The following is a 19,680-nucleotide window of genomic DNA, read 5'->3' as shown; positions in this document are numbered from 1 at the left end:
ACTGAGCTGTTGGAACTCATACATAGTGATGTATATGGACCCATGTCAACTCATGCCATTGGTGGTTACTCCTACTTCATTACATTTACTGATGATTTCTCAAGGTATGGATATGTGTACTTAATGAAGTACAAGTCCGAGGCCTTTGAGAAATTCAAAGAGTATAAGAATAAGGTGGAGAACCAGACTGGAAAGAGTATCAAAACTCTTCGATCAGATCGAGGAGATGAGTACTTAAGTATAGAGTTTACTCAGTTCCTCAAGGACCATGGGATATTATCCCAATGGACACCTCCTTATACACCTTAGCTCAATGGTATTTCTGAAAGGAGAAATCGTACGCTATTAGACATGGTACGGTCCATGATGAGTTTCGCTGACCTACCCATCTTATTCTAGGGATATGCCCTAGAGACCACAGCTTACCTTCTGAACAGAGTTCCAACTAAGTCGGTAGTGTCTACACCATATGAGATATGGAAAGGGAAGAAGCCTGATCTTAAGGTTGTTAAGATTTGGGGCTGCCCTGCCCACGTTAAAAGACACAACCCCGATAAGTTAGAATCAAGGACAGAGTGATGTAAATTTGTGGGATACCCCAAGGAAACTTGTGGGTATTATTTTTATCATCTCGAGGACCAAAAGGTCTTTGTAACTAAGAGAGCAGTGTTCCTTGAGAAGGAACACATTCTTGGCGGAGACAGTGGGAGAATGATAGAGTTGAGCGAGGTTGGAGAACCAAGCTCAAGCACCACTCTATAGCCCGAGCCTGTTCAGGTACCTAATACACAAGTTTCAACTTTACGCATGTCTGATAGAGTATCCCATCCTCCTGAAGGATATGTGGGACATATTAGAGGAGAGGATGTTGAGGATATTGATCCTCAGACCTACGAGGAGGCTATTATGAGTATAGACTTCGGGAAGTGGCAAGAAGCCATGAATTCTGAGATGGATTCTATATACTCCAATAAGGTTTGGAACCTAGTTGATGCGCCCGAAGGTATTGTACCTATCGGTTGCAAGTGGATCTTTAAGAAAAAGATCGGAGTAGATGGAAAGGTAGAGACCTATAAAGCAAGGCTAGTGGCTAAGGAGTATCGTCAAAGGCAAGGTGTTGACTACGACGAAACCTTCTCACCCCTAGCAATGCTAAAATCCATCAGAATTCTATTGGCTATTGTAGCACACTATGATTATGAGATCTGGCAGATGGATGTGAAAACCGCATTCCTCAATGGGAACCTCAAGAAGGAGGTGTATATGATGCAACCTAAGGGATTCATATCCAAGAACTGCCCAGATAAGGTGTGTAGGTTGCTTAGATCCATTTATGGACTAAAGCAAGCTTCCCGAAGTTAGAACAAAAGATTTGATGAGGCAATCAGATCTAATGACTTCGTTAAGAACGAAGATGAGCCTTGTGTGTACAGGAAGGTAAGTGGGAGTGCTATCACCTTTTTGGTGTTATATGTGGATGACATCCTCATCATTGGGAACGACGTAGGAATGCTATCCACAGTAAAGGCTTGGTTATCTAGACACTTCTCCACGAAGGACTTAGGGGAAGCATCCTATATCTTGGGGATTAGAATCTATAGAGAGATCCAAGAGGATGCTTGGCTTGTCCTAGTCCAGGTACATAGAAACCATTGTCAAAAGGTTTGACATGAAAAATTTCAAGAGAGGTCTCATACCGATGAGACATGGGATATCGCTTTCTACGAGTATGTCCCCAAAGACTCCAGAAGAAAGGGCGAACATGAATATGATACCTTATGCCTCAGCAATAGGGTCTATCATGTATGTCATGCTATGTACTAGGCCTGATATAGCGCATGCTCTGAGTGTCACGAGCAGGTATCAGGCAGATCCAGGCTTGAAGCACTGGAAAGCAGTAAAGTGTATCCTTAAGTACTTGAGAAGGACTAAGGATCTTTTACTAGTATATGGAGGTAATAGCCTTAAGGTTGAAGGCTACACTGACTCAAGTTTTCAATCTGATATCGATGATAGCAAGTCGAATTCAGGGTATGTTTACACCTTGAATGGAGGAGCAATGTGCTGGAAGAGTTCCAAGCAAGATACCACTGCTGACTCGACAACAGAGGCGGAGTACATTGCTGCATCAGATGCAGCAAAGGAGGGAGTTTGGGTGAAGAAGTTCATCACAGATTTGGGAGTCATGCCGGATAGCGAGAAGCCAACTTCCTTATATTGCGATAACTTTGGGGCAATTACTCAAATAAGGGAACCCGGGTCTCATCAGAAGTGTTCTGAGGAAGTTCCAGCTTATCAAAGAGATCGTAACCCGAGGAGATGTAGTAGTGGAAATAGTTCCATTCGAAGATAACATTGCAGATCCACTAACAAAGCCGTTGTCTCAGATTGTCTTTGAGCGTCACAGGGGTCTGATAGGGATCAGACACATAGGTGATTGGCTTTAGGTCAAGTGGGAGATTGCTAGTCATAGGTGCCCAACAAGCCAATCACGTGAGTGATGGCACGTGTGACTTGATACATAATCTTTTTACTTATTACATTTTTGGTATATATCACTTTATAACTATTGCATATATGCATATATATATTGTGATGTCATTAGATTTGTGCGATGGGAATCAGATCGTGATGAGATCATGATAATGAGATCGATTCACCTTTAAACACATATCCTAAATAATCCCGGTCATAGGTTACTCGAGAGGGACATCGTGATAACCGGACAGACTAGTGTGCTGTATACCCGTCCATATGATGGATGCAGCTGGTCTCATAGTTGCTCGTGTAGGGACACTAGGGATACAGTACAGGTGTTCATTGGAGAATGAGTTCACTGATTGATCCGCTTACGGAATGTTGGATGGTTGATGATGCCTTATTGTCAGACAGCGATTCCGTAGTCCTAGTGGTGTATCTGGTCCTTAGACTTGAGACACCAAGGATGCCATGTATGAGTGCTCCACTCTTTGATACCAAACTTATAGGTTTGGTTGTCCCAGATCTAGTACAACTGGTCATTGGGAATGGTAGTCGACCTTACGAGGGCTATTGAGTGTCGATAGAGGATCATCCACTCTCGACGTCATGAGAGGAATATCTCATGTGTTCTTGCTCAGACAAATCCCTAGCCAGGGTCATTCGGGTTGAGAGAGAAAGAGTTCTCCAGGAGAATCCGATTAGAGCGAGACTCGAGTAGAAACCGTATGGGTCTGACAGCACCATGCTCGATATACGGTCTCTGGGATATTAGATGGATGAGGGACTATAGGTACACGGTAACTGAGGACAGACAGGTCCAATGGATTGGATTCCCCTGTATCATCTGGGGACTACGGCGTAGTGGCCTAGTACGTCCGTAGTCGATGAGTCGAGTGAATTATTACAGAGATAATAATTCACTGAGTTAGAAGGAGTTCTGATAGGTATGACTTACGGCCAGCTCGATATTGGGCCTAGAGGGTCACACATATATTGTAGGTATTGCGATGAGTAGAGGTTCTGATATGAGATATCCGACGGAGCCCTTGTCTTATTGGATGCAGATCCAATACCCACTAGGGGAGGACCCATTAGGGTTTGACAAGGGACCTCTATAAATAGGAGGGATTCAGAGCCTCATAGGCTAGAGCCTTTGCTTGCCTTTCCTATTCTCCTCTCCCTCTCCACCTCAGAGCAGGCCTGGAGTTTTGAGGAGCGTCGTCGCAACCCTGCTGTGTGGATCATCGCTAGAGAGGAGGACGCTTGACCTCCTTCACCCTCTCCTAAGGATCTGCAAGGAAACAGGGATATACGATCTCCCTAGGTAACACAATCTACTCTATACGCAGTTTTAAGTTTCGCCGATTTTGCGCACCAATCTTTGCACGACGACGAACATCTCTTTGGGAATCGGGGATTTTATTTTCTTGTTCTTCCGCTGCGCATGTGATGTCGCCCCCAAGATTTCCCAACAAGTATTTGGTCATATATATAAGTTATTTTTCTTTATATCCCATCAACTGGTATCAGAGCAGGGTTGTGGTGATTTAATTTTTGTATTTGAACCTGGAGGCCAATAATATTTCTCGTATTATTAGTTTAAATGGAAACAATTGGATGATATGGAAATCAAGAATGAAAGATCTCTTGTATTGTAAAGATTTATATGAACCTTTATAGGGGGATAGTGCAAAACCTACAACTATGACAAATAATGAGTGGAAGAGGTTATATCAAAAAACAGTTGGGTTTATTCGATAGTAGCTTGATAATAGTGTCTTTCACCATATTTCTACTGAAAGTTCTGCATATTCTCTTTAGAAAAAATTGGAAGGTCTCTATGAAAGAAAAATAGCTGGTAACAAAGCTTTTTTTATCAGAAAACTTATGAACCTAAAATATAGAGAGAGTGCTTCTATTGCTGAGCATTTGAATGAAATGCAGAGTATTACTAACCAGTTATCCTCTATGAAAATGTCTATTGATGATGAGTTGCAGGCATTGTTATTTCTCAATTCATTACTAGAAAGTTAGGAGACACTGGTAGTTTCCCTTAGTAATTCTGTGCCAGATGGTGTTATCACCATGAGTCAAGTAACAAGCAGTTTGTTGAATAAAGAGTTGAGAAGAAAGAATTCAGTAACATCTCAGAATGATTCACATGCACTTATCTCAAAGAACAAAGGAAGGTCAAAGTCTAGAAGCAGTTCACGCATGGGTAGGAGCATGTCAAGATCAAGAAAAGATATTATTTGCTATAACTGTGATGAGAAAGGACATTACAAGAACCAATGTAAGCAACCTAAGAAGAGCAAGAAAAAGAAAAAAAAAGTGGAGTCTACAGAGTCAAAGGATAATACTACAACTATAGTGTAGGATGGTAATTATTTGATTTTGTCTCCTTTTGATGAAATTTTTTCTTGAGTGGGTGATTGACAAAGGTGCTTCTTATCATGCTACACCACAGAGGGAGTTTTTTGCTACATATAGGTCTGAAAATTTTGGTGTTATCAAGATGGACAACTATGGCACAGCAGACATCATTAGCATGGGTGATATCCATTTAAAGACCAACTTTGACTGCACGTTGGTGCTTAAGGATGTAAGGCATGTGGTTGACCTAAGGTTGAATTTAATTTTAGATGGAAGACTCGACTATGATAGCAGATTTTATAAAGGGTAATGGAAGCTCAGTAAGGGTTCTCTTGTTATAGCTAGTGGAAAGAAATGTCATACTTTGTACAGGTTACAGGCTAAAGTTTATGGTAAGCAGTTAAATGCTACAGAGAAAGACTTCAACATGGAGTTATGGCATAGGCGATTGGGACACATGAGCGAGAAGGGGCTGCAAGCTCTTTCCAAGAGAGAGATATTTCCAGACCTTAGAGGTACACATTTCAACCCTTGTATTGATTGTTTGGTTAGTAAATAACACAAAGTTTCATTTGCTAGTCTTGCTTTGTCTAGAAAAATGCATATCTTAGACTGTGTTTATACAGATGTATGTGGTCCTTTGAGGATAAAAACTCCTGGTGGATCTGTTGATATTCCTGGTATAAGTGGTGCACTTTATTTTATCACTTTTATAGATGATTTTTCTAGGGAAATTTGGGCCTATGCTTTAAAGACCAAAGATCAGGTGATTAATGTCTTTAAAGAGTTTCATGCCAGAGTTGACAGGGAGACAAAAAGGCAATTGAAATGTATAAGATCAGATAATGGTGGTGAGTATACAGGATTATTTGATGATTATTGCAGGTCACATGGGATCCATCATGAGATGACAATTCCTAGTACATCTCAGCATAATGCAATTGTAGAGAGGATAAATCGTACCATCATGGAAAAGATCAAATGTATACTTTCACAAACCAAGCTACCCAAAAGGTTTTGGAATGAGGCTTTGAGGACTGTAGTTGATGTGATCAACTTGTCACCATGCATAGCCCTAGATGGTGATGTTGCAAAGCATGTATAGTCGTGGAAAGATGTTTCCTACAGGCATTTGAGAGTGTTTGGTTGTCGTACATTTGCACATGTTCCAGACAATAAGAGGTCCAAGCTAGATGCTAAGACTAAAGAATGTATTTTTCTTGGTTACTCACATGATCAGTTTGGTTACAGGTTTTGAGATCAAAAAAAGTAGAAGCTGTTCAGAAGCAAGTAGAGATGTGGTCTTCTTTGAGGATCAAACCTTTGAGAATTTGAAGAAGAAGACACAAGCTAAGACTTATGCAAAAGGATTAACAGATTGTGACCTAGTTACTCCTCCAGTATATCAAGGTGATGGGGGAGATGTGTAGGAAGATGGTGTAGAGCCTGATGTTGATCTACCTACAGGACATGTTGAGCAAGAAGAAGTTGGAGAGCAACTTCGTACAGAACCTTAGTTGAGAAGATCTTCTAGACAACGTCAATCTTTTAGAAGATTCTCTACAGATGAGTATGTGATGCTTACTGATGTAGGTGAACCAGAGAGTTACCAGGAAGTAGTTGAAAGTGAGCAGAAAGAGAAGCAGTTGTAGCTTCAAAAAATTCACACAGATGACAATAGAGCAGATATGTTGACAAAGACCTTACAAAAAAAAGACAGGAGATATGCCAACAACTCATCGACATAGCTTCACATTGAGGAGTCATGGGACAGCCTCCCTTATGGGCTGAAGAGGGAGGTTATTGGGCTGGTAGTCCACAGATTCAGCCTATAGTGGGCTTGAACAGCCCACAACCCACCTCCTCACTTAACTTAACCCTAATTCATATTAGGGTGGTATGAGTGGCTGTGTTTTAAAGACAGAAAGAGGCATAAATAGGACAGCAACAAGGGCAGCATAGGAGATCCTTGCAGTAGTAAAAAGGAGGAGAAAAAGATAAAAATTCAAGGAGAAAAAAAGGGAAAAAAACAAGGATAACACAAAGAGATTGTTCTCAATTATCCAACAGTGTTCTCATCTCAGATTAGATTAAATCTACAGTAGATTCTTACTGTGTTTACTTGGAGAGAATTAGGGAGGATTTAGATATTGAACACAGTGACATGATCTTTGTATCCCAGTTATTCTCTTGTGATTGTTGCTAGGGTTTTGAGCAAAAGATTGAGATTTGTATATTTATTATTATTATAATAAATTTTCTCTAGTTTACCCCATGATTTTTATCCTTCACATAAAAGAAAATTTGCACGTATATCTTGGTGTTCTATTTGATTATGATTCCATTTAATTTCACTATGTTTTATGACCTGTTAATATTTGTTCATATACAAAAGTTATTTCTCTTTATATCTCATAATATATTCTTGCTGACATTAGTATTTCTCTTACACATTGTGCCTTCTGAAAACATTGTGCCTTCTGAAAACCCACATAATTTACATATAATAAAATTCCATATAAGAACTTCAAGAAAACTTCAACCTGTTTGACTGAATACTGAATAATCACAAAATGGCAGAATTAGCTGCTGTATTTGGTGTAATTTCTAGTGACAGGTATTAAGTATACGTGATAATTTCTGGTAACTGATTTTATTTTCAGGGCTGAGTACAGATCCAGGGAAGATGATCAGAGAACCGCCCAGAAGAATAGAAGAGACATGATGATACTGATCTTAGAGTTCGAACGTGATGAACGATTACGAGGTGTCTGTACAACTTGAGTATGGTTGCTCCTTGGATTTGGGGCTTCTGCAGAAGTGCTTGGTTCAAAGGCTACTCCTGGGGAAGGTGCAGGAGAGAGATTTTGAAGAGGCCTAGTGCTGGAATTTTCAGTACTATAACCTAAGCATCAGAAAAACTTCATGATCAATGAAAACTGTAGATAACTGATGCTTTCGTTTGGTGAAATATACTCACAATCAAATTTCTTCCAACCCAAACTCAGCTTCTCTCGGTCAAAGACAACGCGGAGGCCTGTCATGAAATTTTCTGAATGAAATGCAAACATAAAACATGTAAACTCGTGTCAGTTCGGTGAAAAGCTTGCAAACTAACGAAATAGGAAATGAAAAAGCAACGAGAGCATCAATATTGCTCAAACCTATAGAATTTGTGGTCTGACATATGCAGAAGAGAAGGCAGATTTTCTTCCCAATCATTGACAGTGTAAACCTTTTAAGTGCTTACCCCGAGAATTGACTAATCCAAGTCACAGCTATGACCCAGTCTAGCTGCAAATGTAGTGCTGCTACCTATTTGATTTGACAAGCACATTTTATCTTCTTTTATTTTGCTAAAAAATACCCAAGAACACAATTGTACTTCTCAACTTTGAACTGGGATATTAAACAAGAAAAAATTGGATTTTGTAGTCACAGATGTTGACGATTCCACGAATTAGGATTATATATCGAGAAAATAAAGACATGAAAGTACCAAGCATAGAGGAATGACTGGCACACTGGAAAGTCTATGAACAAAAGTCCATAAAAGTCATATTAGTTGGAATCAACCCCTTCTACACAAAAGCCAAACACCATCTAGGCCCAAATAAAGCAGCCAATCATAAACTTGTTGCCATAAATATAAAGCAACTTGAAATGCCAATTTAACCAATAATCCCAAGGACATAAAACTAACGTCTGCCATATTGAAGCATACCGTCCGTACCGGGCGGTACATACCGATCTAATAGGTTATCAGTATGTGAACTGCTTGATACCGCTACAGTGCTACAGTATTATACTGTAGCACTGCTACAGTATTATAATATGAAAAAAATATACAATTATTCGGTACACCAGGATGTACCGCTCGGTATGCCCTGATGTACCGCCCGGTACACCGGTATCGTACCATATCGAGCCCGGGTCGAAACACCGGTACGGTTCGGTACGACGAACCTTGCATAAAACATAACATTTTCAGTTAAGACTATAACTGTGCAGGAATAATCAAAATGGAAGATGGAAGAACTTACGCCCGATTATATTAAATCCACGACTCTTGAAAACTGCCAGGCAACATATATATACATTTTGCTGCCTCTGACAAATGGAATACAATTGTTAGAAGGGTGCAAGTTTGTTGGACTATTAAATAAATAACTTTTACCTCTATGAACATTAGCATCGGATGACTGACAGGAAACTTGCTTCCACCTTTTGCTATTAGACTTATATTAGGCCGCTGAAAACTATATCTTGAGCTGCATGAAGCAAAAACTAAGGACCTAGATACATATGTATAAACATTGTAAAATATTCCAATAGTTGTCATCATAAATTGATAACCTTGAATTATAACAAAACTCAAAAGGTAGACTATTATCAGGTTTGTGTCGGTTCTCCTGTACCTGTGCATTGAACTGTAAAGAGGAACAAATATAAGTCGACATATCTTTAATAACTTGACATGTTTTTCGAATAAACCATTTGCTAATCTTACACTTTCAGTGAATTTTGTATAAACTGGATCAGGTAAGTATGTGAACGAGGTGCCAGAATCAACTATAACGCTAAAATCTGAATCAATTGAAGTATTGCCCACTTCCATTCCGGTTATGCTGATATTATAAAAGCTGGAGAACAATATCCAAGAAGATGAGGAAATGGATTATGCTTCAGATGAAAATAAAAGGATGTGAAAACATTCAAACAAAATGCATTGCCAACAAACACATCAATGACAAAGGAGCTCACCCTCTGTTGTCAATATTAAATGGTGTCTCTTCTTGGTCTAAGCTACCTTTATCTCCAAAATTGATTCTCCCGATCCCATCAACTCCAAAACACATGGAAAAAGAGTCTAATATGATTCCTTTACTTGACAAAATGCTAGGCACAGAAGTATTTCCCATACCAAGCCCAAAGATACCATAGGGTAATGCCATGTTCATACCTTCCACATACTCACTGCACCTGCAGAACTCAAGAGTAAAATAATCATAAGCTCTGATCAAGGAAGTATTAGTGAAGACAACAGGACCGTCAAATCAATTTTCTACTTAATCGTAAAATGGAAGTATTAGTCAAAGATGAATATACCCAAATGTGATCTGCGCTTCAACAGTTTTGGAAGTAGCATCTTCTCTTCTCAAGTATAAGACGTCCTCAACCAAAATGCCCAAAGATGAACTATCATCAGCATATCGAACAAAATAAGGGCAATTACTGTTTGCTCCAGAACACTTGCTCCGGAGGTCGCAGAAGCTACTGTTGCAGGGAACATTTTGGCTGGTTGATGATTGACCAGGACTATAGATACCCTCCAAATTGTTAACCTGTTCAAATATATATCAATTAAATGCACATCATGCAAGGAAAAATAGAAAATACAAATCTGTATGTCCCAACTATTTGCGGTCAACTACATAGATCTTTTGCCACCATTGAAATCTTTAAAAAACCATATATTTATTTAAGTTTAGAGTACTTAAATCTTTACTTATAGTTTCTATTGGGATCTTTTTAGATTTTCTTCTATCTCTTTTCTTACCATTAGCTTTAATCATTTTATTTATTCTAACTACCGCATCCACAGGTCTCATAATTATATACTCACATCATCTTAAACAATTCTCTCTTATCTTATCCTCCATTGAAGCGATACCTAGTTGTTCACGAATAAAAATATTTTTTTTACTATCTTTCCTAGTAACTCTACACATCCAAATCATTATTCTCATCATAGCAGCACAAATTTCATATATATATATAAACAATATGATAAATTAAATAAGTAAAAAATCTATAGGAAGTACTTCATACAGGTCACGATGATATTGTGAAAGATGTTATCGAGAAGATTGTGAATGATCATTGTAAAACATTCTAGAACTTCAACCTGCACAAACTAGGGAAAGCTGTTATACTTGTATAATCAACTACATAAATCATAAACCAAGCACCAATCCAAATTAAACAAGTTAGCCAATACGGATAAAAGAAAGGATTCAAGCATTCTCTTGCATAGTGCACATAGATGATGCATCAATACATCAAGAACCTGAAAAATTTTAACATGCACAGATGTTTATTCAGAAAGACTTCGTTGTGGAGTTTATTTTCAGAGTAAAGCTCACTCCAGGAGGTATTTAAGTGGATCATATTGATAGGGAATTGAGCAGTAATTACATATCTCAGCAGATGTCCAACAAGAAGCCATAAGAGAGCAAATTGTATGGTTATTTAAACAAGAGATTTTGGACATCAACGACTTGGATTTGCTCAAAGTCATATCTCACTTCTAAAATGACATACTCTGTGATTAGCTTGAATGACAGGATTCCGAAGACAAAAGAATTGCTTACTGGAGTCAGTGAACATGGAACCCAAAAGAGAGAGCTACCCGTGTCCAGAGCCACCAAAATCGTCATGTTTGGAGTCCCCAGCTCAACGACCGCATAGTATAAGCTGATTCCCTCACACAAGACGCAACACAAATCAGACAAAGCACCTTTGGAATTGGAATTCAGCGAGCGAGAGAATGAGAGACAGAGAGGGCGCACAATCCTGGGAGGTCGATCCAGAAGGTGGCGTTGCCATTAGCGAAGGTAAGCACCGAGCCATCGGCGAGGGAGCGGCGGTGAAGGACGCGGTCGTGGGGGGCGAGGGCGGCGGCGTACTCGGCGGTGCCCTTCTCCGGCCACCATGCGCCAGGGAGCCCGTGGTCCTCCTCCCACTTCCTCACGCGGTCGGAGAAGCGGTGGTGTAAGTCGAGGCTGAGTGCGGCCGCGACGGTTACGGTCGAGGCCGCGCCGATGATGATGAAGAGAAAGAGGAGGTAGCGGTGGTGGAAGGGGTGGAGACTCCCGGCCATCGATGCGAAGAGCGACGGCGATGGTAGAGAGGATGAGGAGGAGGAGGGTCTGATGGGAGGGCGTGGGTCGTTGCGGGTTTAGAGGGGACTGCGTCAACGGCGAGGTCAGTGGTGGGTCGGTCGGTCGTACGAGAGAGAGACACTGTACAAAAAGGATACCACTGTCTCTCTCGAACGCGTTGTCCGGTTCATGACTTAAGCCCGTCAATAATAATAATAATATGATTAGGAGGATTCTTATGAGTTAATCATCGTGTCAAAGATGATAGTGAGATTGAAATTGTGATCGATGATCATAAAGAATAGAATTGATCTCTTATATATATATATATATATATATATATATATATATATATATATATATATATATATATATATATATTGAGATTGAAATTGTGATCGATGATCATAAAGAATAAAATTGATCTTATATATATATATATATATATATAATAGATTATTGAAGTCTGCATATGGAAACAAACAGCGCACATGGTTGGAACTCCACGAGCACAACGCATGGCAGGAGCGACTGTCCGAAGCTGGTCAGAGGATGGCCATGGAGAGCAGAGACATCACCACCAAGAAGGGGCTTCTCATGGCACTCAAGCGCGACGAGTCGCTGCGCCGAGGAGGAGAGCCTCCGGGTTCTGCTGGCGGCGCAGCGACGGGTGCCGACGTTGGAGACCGCAGAGAAACAGGAGATGATCTGGACATGTTGTTGGTGGAGCTGTAGCCTGAGAACAAAAGCCATCTCTGCTTCACAACCAATGCATAATGATTCATCAAGAACATGGGAATCTATCTACTCACAATCGGAGTTCTCCCAGCCCAAAACCAGTCGCTCGCGGTCGAAGACGACGCGAAGGCCCGCCATGAAGTTCTCTACAACAAGACACAGCAGCAAGACATAGAACACACCCCCTGCACTAGGTGATGAATCGAAGAGTGCAGGTTGGAGACTCACCCCCGATGATGTTGAATCCGAAGGTGCTATTGATTACAGCCAGGCAATACATGGATGGAACTCCCTGCACACCACATGATCATGCAACGCCATGAACAGTTGCATGGCTTGGAGAAAGAACAGCTTGGGTAAAGATATCTTTACCTGCACGTAGATCATAATCAATGGATCGCTGGCAGGAAATCTGCTTCCACCTTGTGTCGTGAAGTAGATTTCAGGAAACGACACCGATTTTTGAGATGGACTGCGATCCAGCATTATAAGATCATGTACACGAATCATACTCCATATCTTCTTGATTTGAAGTTGTGCGTTACCTCAGATCGTAGCAGTAATCGAAGGGAAGATTTGGATTGGGTGGGCGCCGTTTCTCCGGGACTTGCGAGTCAAACTGTGCAGGAATGAATCAATGTCATCTTCCATGGAATCATGAGATCGGGGTCTCGGTAAGCAAATGTGTCTTACAGTCTGGGCAAGGCTGGTGTACATCGGCTCGCTGAGATATGTGAAGGAGGTCCCCGAGTCGACGAAGGCCCTGAACGATGCCGCCATGGCACTGTTCCCTACTGCCATTCCAGTTAAGCCGATGACGTAGAGATCGCTGGAGAAGAACACCCAAGTAAGAACCTGTGACTGCACGCAGAGTAGGCGTAGGAGGATTCCATCCACTTAACCACCTGCGATGGAGCGGCGTTTCCTGTTGTTGTTTGCTGCCTTTGTCTCCAAAATCCAGCCTGCCGATGCCGTCATCTCCGAAGCACATGGAGAACGAGTCTGGGATGAGTCCACGGCTCGCTAAGACGCTGGGCACCGCGATCTTCCCCATGGCGAGCCCGAGCAGGCCGTCGGGAGCTCCGCCGCCGAGGAACGAGCCGGTCTGATTCCTCCCGCACCTGCAGAATTCAGCTATTCACAAGCTTAGCCTGACAGCATGAGATGCAAGAGACGAAAGCTGTGGCAGTACCCGAACACGATCGGTGCTTCGACGACGCGAGCGGACGTGTCCTCTGCAACCAGGTACAGCGTGTCCTCGACCAGCACGCCGGAGGTCGAGCTGTTATCAGCGTAGGTGACGCCGTAAGGGCAGTTGCTGCCTGCTCCGGTGCAAGTGGTCTGGCACATGCTGTCACTGCAGAGAAGCTTGCGGCTCGTTGAGGAATTGCTGGGGCTGTAGATGTTGAACGTCATGTTGACCTGCAAGATTAGCTTCCGTGGATGAGATGTGCTTCCGAAGGTAAAGCTTGATGCTACAGAGGAAGGCTTACCCCGTATGCGTTGGGGTCGTAGGTGGGAGCACACTGCAGGCAATCGCAGGGCACCCAGAGGAGGTGGCTCCCTGTGTCCAGCGCCACCAGGAACTCCTGCTTCGGCGTCCCGAGTTCCACGAAGGCGTAGTACAAGCTAGGTTTCAGATGTCAGCGGATTAGTTAGCAGCCAAGGGGGGAGGGGAGATCGAGGAGGGAGGAGAACAGGTTGCGTACAATCCCAGGGAGCTGATTTGGAAGGTGGCGTTGCCCTCGGCGGCAAAGGCGAGCTGGGAGTAGTTGGCTGCAGCGAGGAAGCGGCCGCGGAGGGCGCGGTCGTGGTGGGCGAGAGAGGTGTAGTACTCCGCGGTGCCCTTTTCCGGCCACCACGCGCCGGCTACGGCTTGGGCCTCGGCCCATTCCCGTACGCGGATGGAGAAGCGGTGGTGCAGCTCGAGGCCGACCGCGTCGGCCTCGACCAGGATCGCGGCGGCGAGGACGAGCCGGAGGGCCACGAGGCGGCGGCCGTCGCGGACGGGGGAGGACGCCATTGAGATTGGAGGAGGGGTTGACGAGGAACCGAAGCGTTCGTGACTCAAATAACGAGTCGTGGATGCTTTAAAATTCGATTTTTGGGAATTTTTTTAAGGGAGATAAATATTATTTTGGGTAGTTGAAGGAAGTTGGTACGGAACATAAGATGACTTGAGCCCCAGAGAAACTTACCCACGGCTCGTCATCCTACGTGGCTTTCTGAGAAGCCTCAGATACATCATCACCCGTGGGCCCACAGTTAAACGCACCATTATTGACTTTCATTTATTTTGATTTTTGAGTAGTTGAATTCTCAAAGCAATAATATCCAATCTTAATATATAGAGTTGACCGTTGACATTTGAGCTTTTGGTGACCTCTAACACAACCCAATGGAGATTATTTTGTATTATCTTACCATCCGGTATTTGGTATATTGATATCATACTGAGCCGATAGATTATCGAAATTAAATGATGTAATAACATAAATTGGTTACGTGAAAAAAAGAATAATAAATCTGCAACATAAAAGAAAATATTATATGCAATTTACTTTACATATATAGTGTAGCACGTATGTATTGTAGATAATAGAATATAACCCTAACGTGTTGGGCTGTATCAAGTAGTGGGTAAGACGTCAAGGTCGGTGAGCTGGTACTCCGATTCATGTTAAACATGTAGCTTACTCTTTCATCATCTATAATAGTGACTCAGCAAATGTATTGTCTAAATTAAAGTTCAAGGGGAAAATTATTTAAGTAAAAAAAAAATAGGATATATGTATTTCTATTAAAAGCAATAAAATAATACAAATAAATAAATTAAATGATCAAATAAAAAAATAAAATTCAATACACATTATCCCTTCTAGAAAACAAGTAAATTAATCTTACTCTTTCAGTAAATTAAGTAATATAAATATAATTAAAAAAATAAAATAACTTTTTATTATTCATAAGGGTTATTAAGGATTCGAAACAAACTTAATGATAAACCATGATCAAAAAGCTATGGCTCTATCAAAATCACCTTATTCTACAAACTATCTAAGCTTCACTCACTATTGCAGCACAAGAAATTATTACTTTTGTATTTACATGCTAAGTTTTTTATTATGCCGATGAAATTAACCCAAAAAAGAAATACTATTACTAATTATATATAAAATCTAAAAATTATTAAAGATAACCTAATTTTAATAGGTCGAATCTTTTATACTCTCAATGACCTAAGAAATTAATACAAAGGACTCAGAGTTGCTATTCGAGCGCATGATTCTTGATGTTATACGAAGAACTATGTGATAAACTATTTGAACATAAAACAAGCGAGAAAAAAAAAAAGGTCGGACCTCTAATCATAGCTCAGTTCCACTAAAAATAAAAAAAGCAAAGGCAACCGAGACAATCAAAGTATTAAGAATTTCAATAAAAGCTCACACAAAATCCATTATGAATAACTTATAGAGTCATTATCCATCACTCTACTATCAATTATGATGCCCATTTCAACTTAGAAAATAACTTCAACTACTATAAATACCAAAAAAGCATGACATCATAATAATAACCACTATGATTAGCAAAAACTCATCTAGGATGACTACTTATTAAATCAATTAGATTATCGACTGAAGTCTTTCATATCATATCATATCTGATTTATAAAATTTATTCATTCATTCTGAGTATAGTGGTAATAAAGATATTATCATCAGTGACAATAACAAAATACTTATCACTTATATTGATTCCATAATATTTAATTTATATATGAATACTTTTACACTTGATGATTTTTTTTATATGTACCTCAAATCAAAAAGAATATTATTTTTATTTTTTAAATTTTATAAATAAAATGATTCTTCTATTGAGTTGTTTCCTAACTTATTTCTTATAAAGGATTTGAGCACAAGAACCTCCTTGGTCCGAGATTGAAATAAATATAACTATCATCTACAAGTGACCGTTGGCTTCATAAATCACTCAGTCAATTTCTCTTGCTCCAGTTGCTACTCCAATTAATATGTGGTATCATCACCTGAGTCATCTATCATCCTTTATTCAATAATAACTAATTTCTTGTTATTTTCTTTCAATGTTCAAATCAAGTAAAATTACTAACTCATTGTAATGCTTGTTTTAGTAATAAAAGTCATAGACTATCTCTTGACCTTCTTCTATCTCCTACCCTAAACCAGTGAAAATTAGTGACACTAGGCCCTACTCCAATCACTTTATTTAATAATTTTAGATTTTATGTCATATTTGTAGACTATGTTAATCTTGTATTTTGATGATGAAATCAATTGATAAGTGTTTATGATTTGATATGTGTTTTAAGTGACAAAGGATGCTTCGATCAAGGAGAGACATTTAAAGCAGGAAGAATCATGTTGGGCCGGAGAAACTGTTGAATCTCGGATTTTGATGATGAAGTCAATTGTCAATTGTTATCTAATCTATATGTTGAGATAAGTGTGCAGGATTAACTACGATGAAAGTGAGACATGCAGCAGGAGTTGCGCCAGAGTCAAGACAATGATCACGTTGGGAGTTCGACGGAAGTTCGGATAGTCATCGAAAGTTCTGCGGGAACAAATCCGAGAAGTCCATAAGCTTGCCAAAGAAGCTCGTCGGAACTCGCCAAGTGAATCGTCGCAAGTCCAGGAGTTTGCCGGAAGTCCGCAGGAGCATCACCGAGGGTTCACGGATGATCGACGGAAGTTCGCCGGAAGCTCGTCGGAAGAAGCGATTGACGCACCGGAGCAAGTTGCAGTAAATGTCTTAGGAAAAATCGTAGTTAGCACGTTGATTAAGTTGGAAATGGGAGGTGATCCCATTAACTTAATCTTGGGGCAATTGGGCCCCTGAAAAACCCAAATTGGGCCGAATGAATCAACCCATTCGGACCCTGATTTCTGCCAGGCGGTTGAACCGCCCAAGGCAGGAGGTTGCACCGCCTGGGCTCAGTCTCCGAGCAAGACTGGGAGGTGCAACCGCTCCAGCCAAGCAGTGGCACCGCCTGGGGCTCAGTCTCCGAGTGAGATTGGGCGGTGCAACCTCCCCTGACAGGAGGTGGCACCGCTTGAGCTCAGTCTTCGAGCTCTGCCAGGCGGTGCAACCGCCTCAGTCAGGAGGTGCAACCGCCCTTGACAGGAGGTAGCACCGCCCAGAGGCTCAGTCTTCAAGCTCTGCCAGGCGGTGCAACCGCTCCAGTCAGGAGGTGCAACCGCCTGATCCCGGAATTCCGGGAATTGACAGTTTTGAGCTCCAAATTTGAACTGGGTTGGGGCCTATAAATACCCCACCCATTCAGCACTGAAAGGATATCAACTTACACCGAAATCTTGATCTTTTTCTGTGATTCTTAGAGCTCAAAATTATTGTAAAGGCCAAAAGTTCTTCTCCCTCTGTTCTTCCAAGTTTTGAGTTGTAAAGAGAGGAGAGAAAATTCTGTAAGGGTTGTCTCCTAAGCCCGTCAAAAGGAGTGAAACTGTAAAAGGGTGAATGGCCTTCGCCTATTGAAGGAAGGCCTCTAGTTGACGTCGGTGGAGGAAGCCAAAAGTGGAGTAGGTCAAGATTGACCGAACCACTCTAAATCTCGGTTTGCATTTACTTTGAGCATCTTATCTTTACTGCAAACCTCTTTAATAGCTTACTGCCTTCTGTGTTTTTACAAACGTGTTTCAAAGTTCAGTGCTTTCCGAATCGGGGTTTAAAACGTAAATCAGTTTTATCGTACGAACGTCGTATTTTAATTTGCGCTTACGTTCTGATTTCCATTATAACTGCAAACTATCTTTATATATTTGCTTTAACTGCATCTCGCCTTATCTCAAGTTAAAGTGGTTTACTAATTAGCTTTTATACCGAAATCGCTTTTATCGTACGAACGTCGTATTTCAGTTTGCACTTATATTCTGATTTCCTTCATAACTGCAAACTGCGTTCATATCTTTGCTGCATCTCTCCTAGTCAAAAGTTGAAGTGATTTACGAATCGGCTTTCTTACCAAAATCACTTCTATCGAACGAAAGTAGTTTTTGATTTTAATCGCAGAAGGTTTTCCGCTACACTAATTCACCCCCCCCCCCCCCCCCCCCCCCCCTCTTAGTGCTCTTGATCCTAACAATTGGTATCAGAGCGGGGTTAACTCTTTAACGGATTAAAACCCAAGAGAGATGGCATACATCGGAAACCAAGAGGGCCATTCTATTACACATCCACCCATATTTAGTGGGACGAACTACACCTATTGGAAGACCCGAATGAGGATATTTCTTATTTCTATGGATTTTGAACTTTGGAATCTTGTCGAAAACGGATTTTCGAAGTCTTCTCTTCCAATGATCGATTGGAATGAATTGGAGAAGAAGGCTTTCGCTCTTAATGCAAAGGCTATGAATGCCTTATTTTGTGCACTTGATAAAAACGAGTTTAACCGTGTTTCGACTTGTGAAACCGCATTTGATATTTGGCACACACTCGAAGTGACTCACGAAGGCACAAGTAGAGTGAAAGAGTCAAAAATCAATCTTCTGTTACATTCTTTCGAACTTTTCCGGATGAAACCGAGTGAAACCATTGGCGACATGTTTACCCGTTTCACGGATGTCGTCAACGGTCTAAAAGGACTCAGAAAAAGTTTTTCGGATTTTGAGCTCGTAAATAAGATTCTAAGATCCCTTCCTAAGGGTTGGGATCCTAAAGTCACTGCTATTCAAGAGGCGAAAGATCTAAGCAACTTCCCTCTTGAAGAACTAATCGGGTCATTAATGACCTACGAGATGACTTGCAAAGCTCATGAAGAGCAAGAAGACATCATTCCAAAGAACAGGAAGGATATAGCACTTAAAACTTCAGAAGGCCACTTGAGAGAAAACTCAAGTGATGAGGACTGTGATGATGACTTGGCACTTCTAACAAGAAAATTTAAAAAATTCATTAAAAGAAACAAGTTTAAGAATGACGCAAAAAATAAACTTGAACCCAAGAAGGACCAAGTTATTTGCTATGAGTGCAAAAAACCAGGACACTACAAGAGTGATTGTCCCCAAGCCAAAAAGAGAACATCAAAGAAGAAGGCGCTCAAAGCAACGTGGGATGACTCAAGCACGTCCGAAGAAGAGGAGTCCAACACCGAGCAAGTTGCTCACTACGCCTTAATGGCCATCGGAGAGGAGAAACC

The 19,680-nt window shown here is 41.1% G+C and overlaps 2 protein-coding genes across 2 annotated transcripts; both read right to left on the bottom strand.

The window, feature by feature from the left end:
- Positions 1-7,332: 7,332 nt before the first annotated feature.
- On the bottom strand, positions 7,333-11,924 carry LOC135610104 (aspartyl protease family protein 1-like). Its single transcript, XM_065104154.1, has 10 exons — positions 11,427-11,924; positions 11,229-11,331; positions 9,964-10,199; positions 9,619-9,837; positions 9,365-9,497; positions 9,211-9,284; positions 9,032-9,125; positions 8,898-8,964; positions 7,835-7,906; positions 7,333-7,759 (listed from the first exon to the last, which is right to left on the bottom strand). The coding sequence occupies exons 1-10, from the start codon at positions 11,735-11,737 to the stop codon at positions 7,545-7,547; spliced, it is 1,524 nt and encodes a 507-aa protein (XP_064960226.1). The 5' UTR covers positions 11,738-11,924; the 3' UTR covers positions 7,333-7,544.
- A 222-nt stretch (positions 11,925-12,146) lies between these two features.
- On the bottom strand, positions 12,147-14,522 carry LOC103974267 (aspartyl protease family protein 1). Its single transcript, XM_009389048.3, has 10 exons — positions 14,186-14,522; positions 13,970-14,105; positions 13,669-13,898; positions 13,382-13,597; positions 13,170-13,305; positions 13,022-13,095; positions 12,849-12,948; positions 12,705-12,768; positions 12,551-12,622; positions 12,147-12,474 (listed from the first exon to the last, which is right to left on the bottom strand). Exons 1-10 carry the CDS (start codon positions 14,497-14,499, stop codon positions 12,284-12,286), a joined length of 1,533 nt encoding a protein of 510 aa, XP_009387323.2. The 5' UTR covers positions 14,500-14,522; the 3' UTR covers positions 12,147-12,283.
- Between the last annotated feature and the right edge of the window lie 5,158 nt (positions 14,523-19,680).

Source organism: Musa acuminata, chromosome BXJ2-4 (assembly GCF_036884655.1).
Source record: "Musa acuminata AAA Group cultivar baxijiao chromosome BXJ2-4, Cavendish_Baxijiao_AAA, whole genome shotgun sequence".
Classification (NCBI taxonomy): Eukaryota; Viridiplantae; Streptophyta; class Magnoliopsida; order Zingiberales; family Musaceae; genus Musa; species Musa acuminata.
Note: the sequence above shows the minus strand (reverse complement) of the source record. Positions and strands in the feature narration are given on the sequence as shown.

Bases quoted from the DNA above. Each gene is read 5' to 3' on its own strand.
- LOC135610104 (XM_065104154.1), bottom strand. From the start codon at position 11,737: ATGGCCGGGAGTCTCCACCCCTTCCACCACCGCTACCTCCTCTTTCTC. The intron at 8,965-9,031 runs GTAAAAGTTATT...TCCATTTGTCAG, and splicing joins CGATGCTAATGTTCATAGAG to AGGCAGCAAAATGTATATAT. The intron at 7,760-7,834 runs GTGAGTATATTT...TCTGATGCTTAG, and splicing joins GGGTTGGAAGAAATTTGATT to GTTATAGTACTGAAAATTCC.
- LOC103974267 (XM_009389048.3), bottom strand. From the start codon at position 14,499: ATGGCGTCCTCCCCCGTCCGCGACGGCCGCCGCCTCGTGGCCCTCCGG. The intron at 13,598-13,668 runs GTACTGCCACAG...TGAATTCTGCAG, and splicing joins GAAGCACCGATCGTGTTCGG to GTGCGGGAGGAATCAGACCG. The intron at 12,769-12,848 runs GTAAAGATATCT...TGTGGTGTGCAG, and splicing joins TGATTATGATCTACGTGCAG to GGAGTTCCATCCATGTATTG.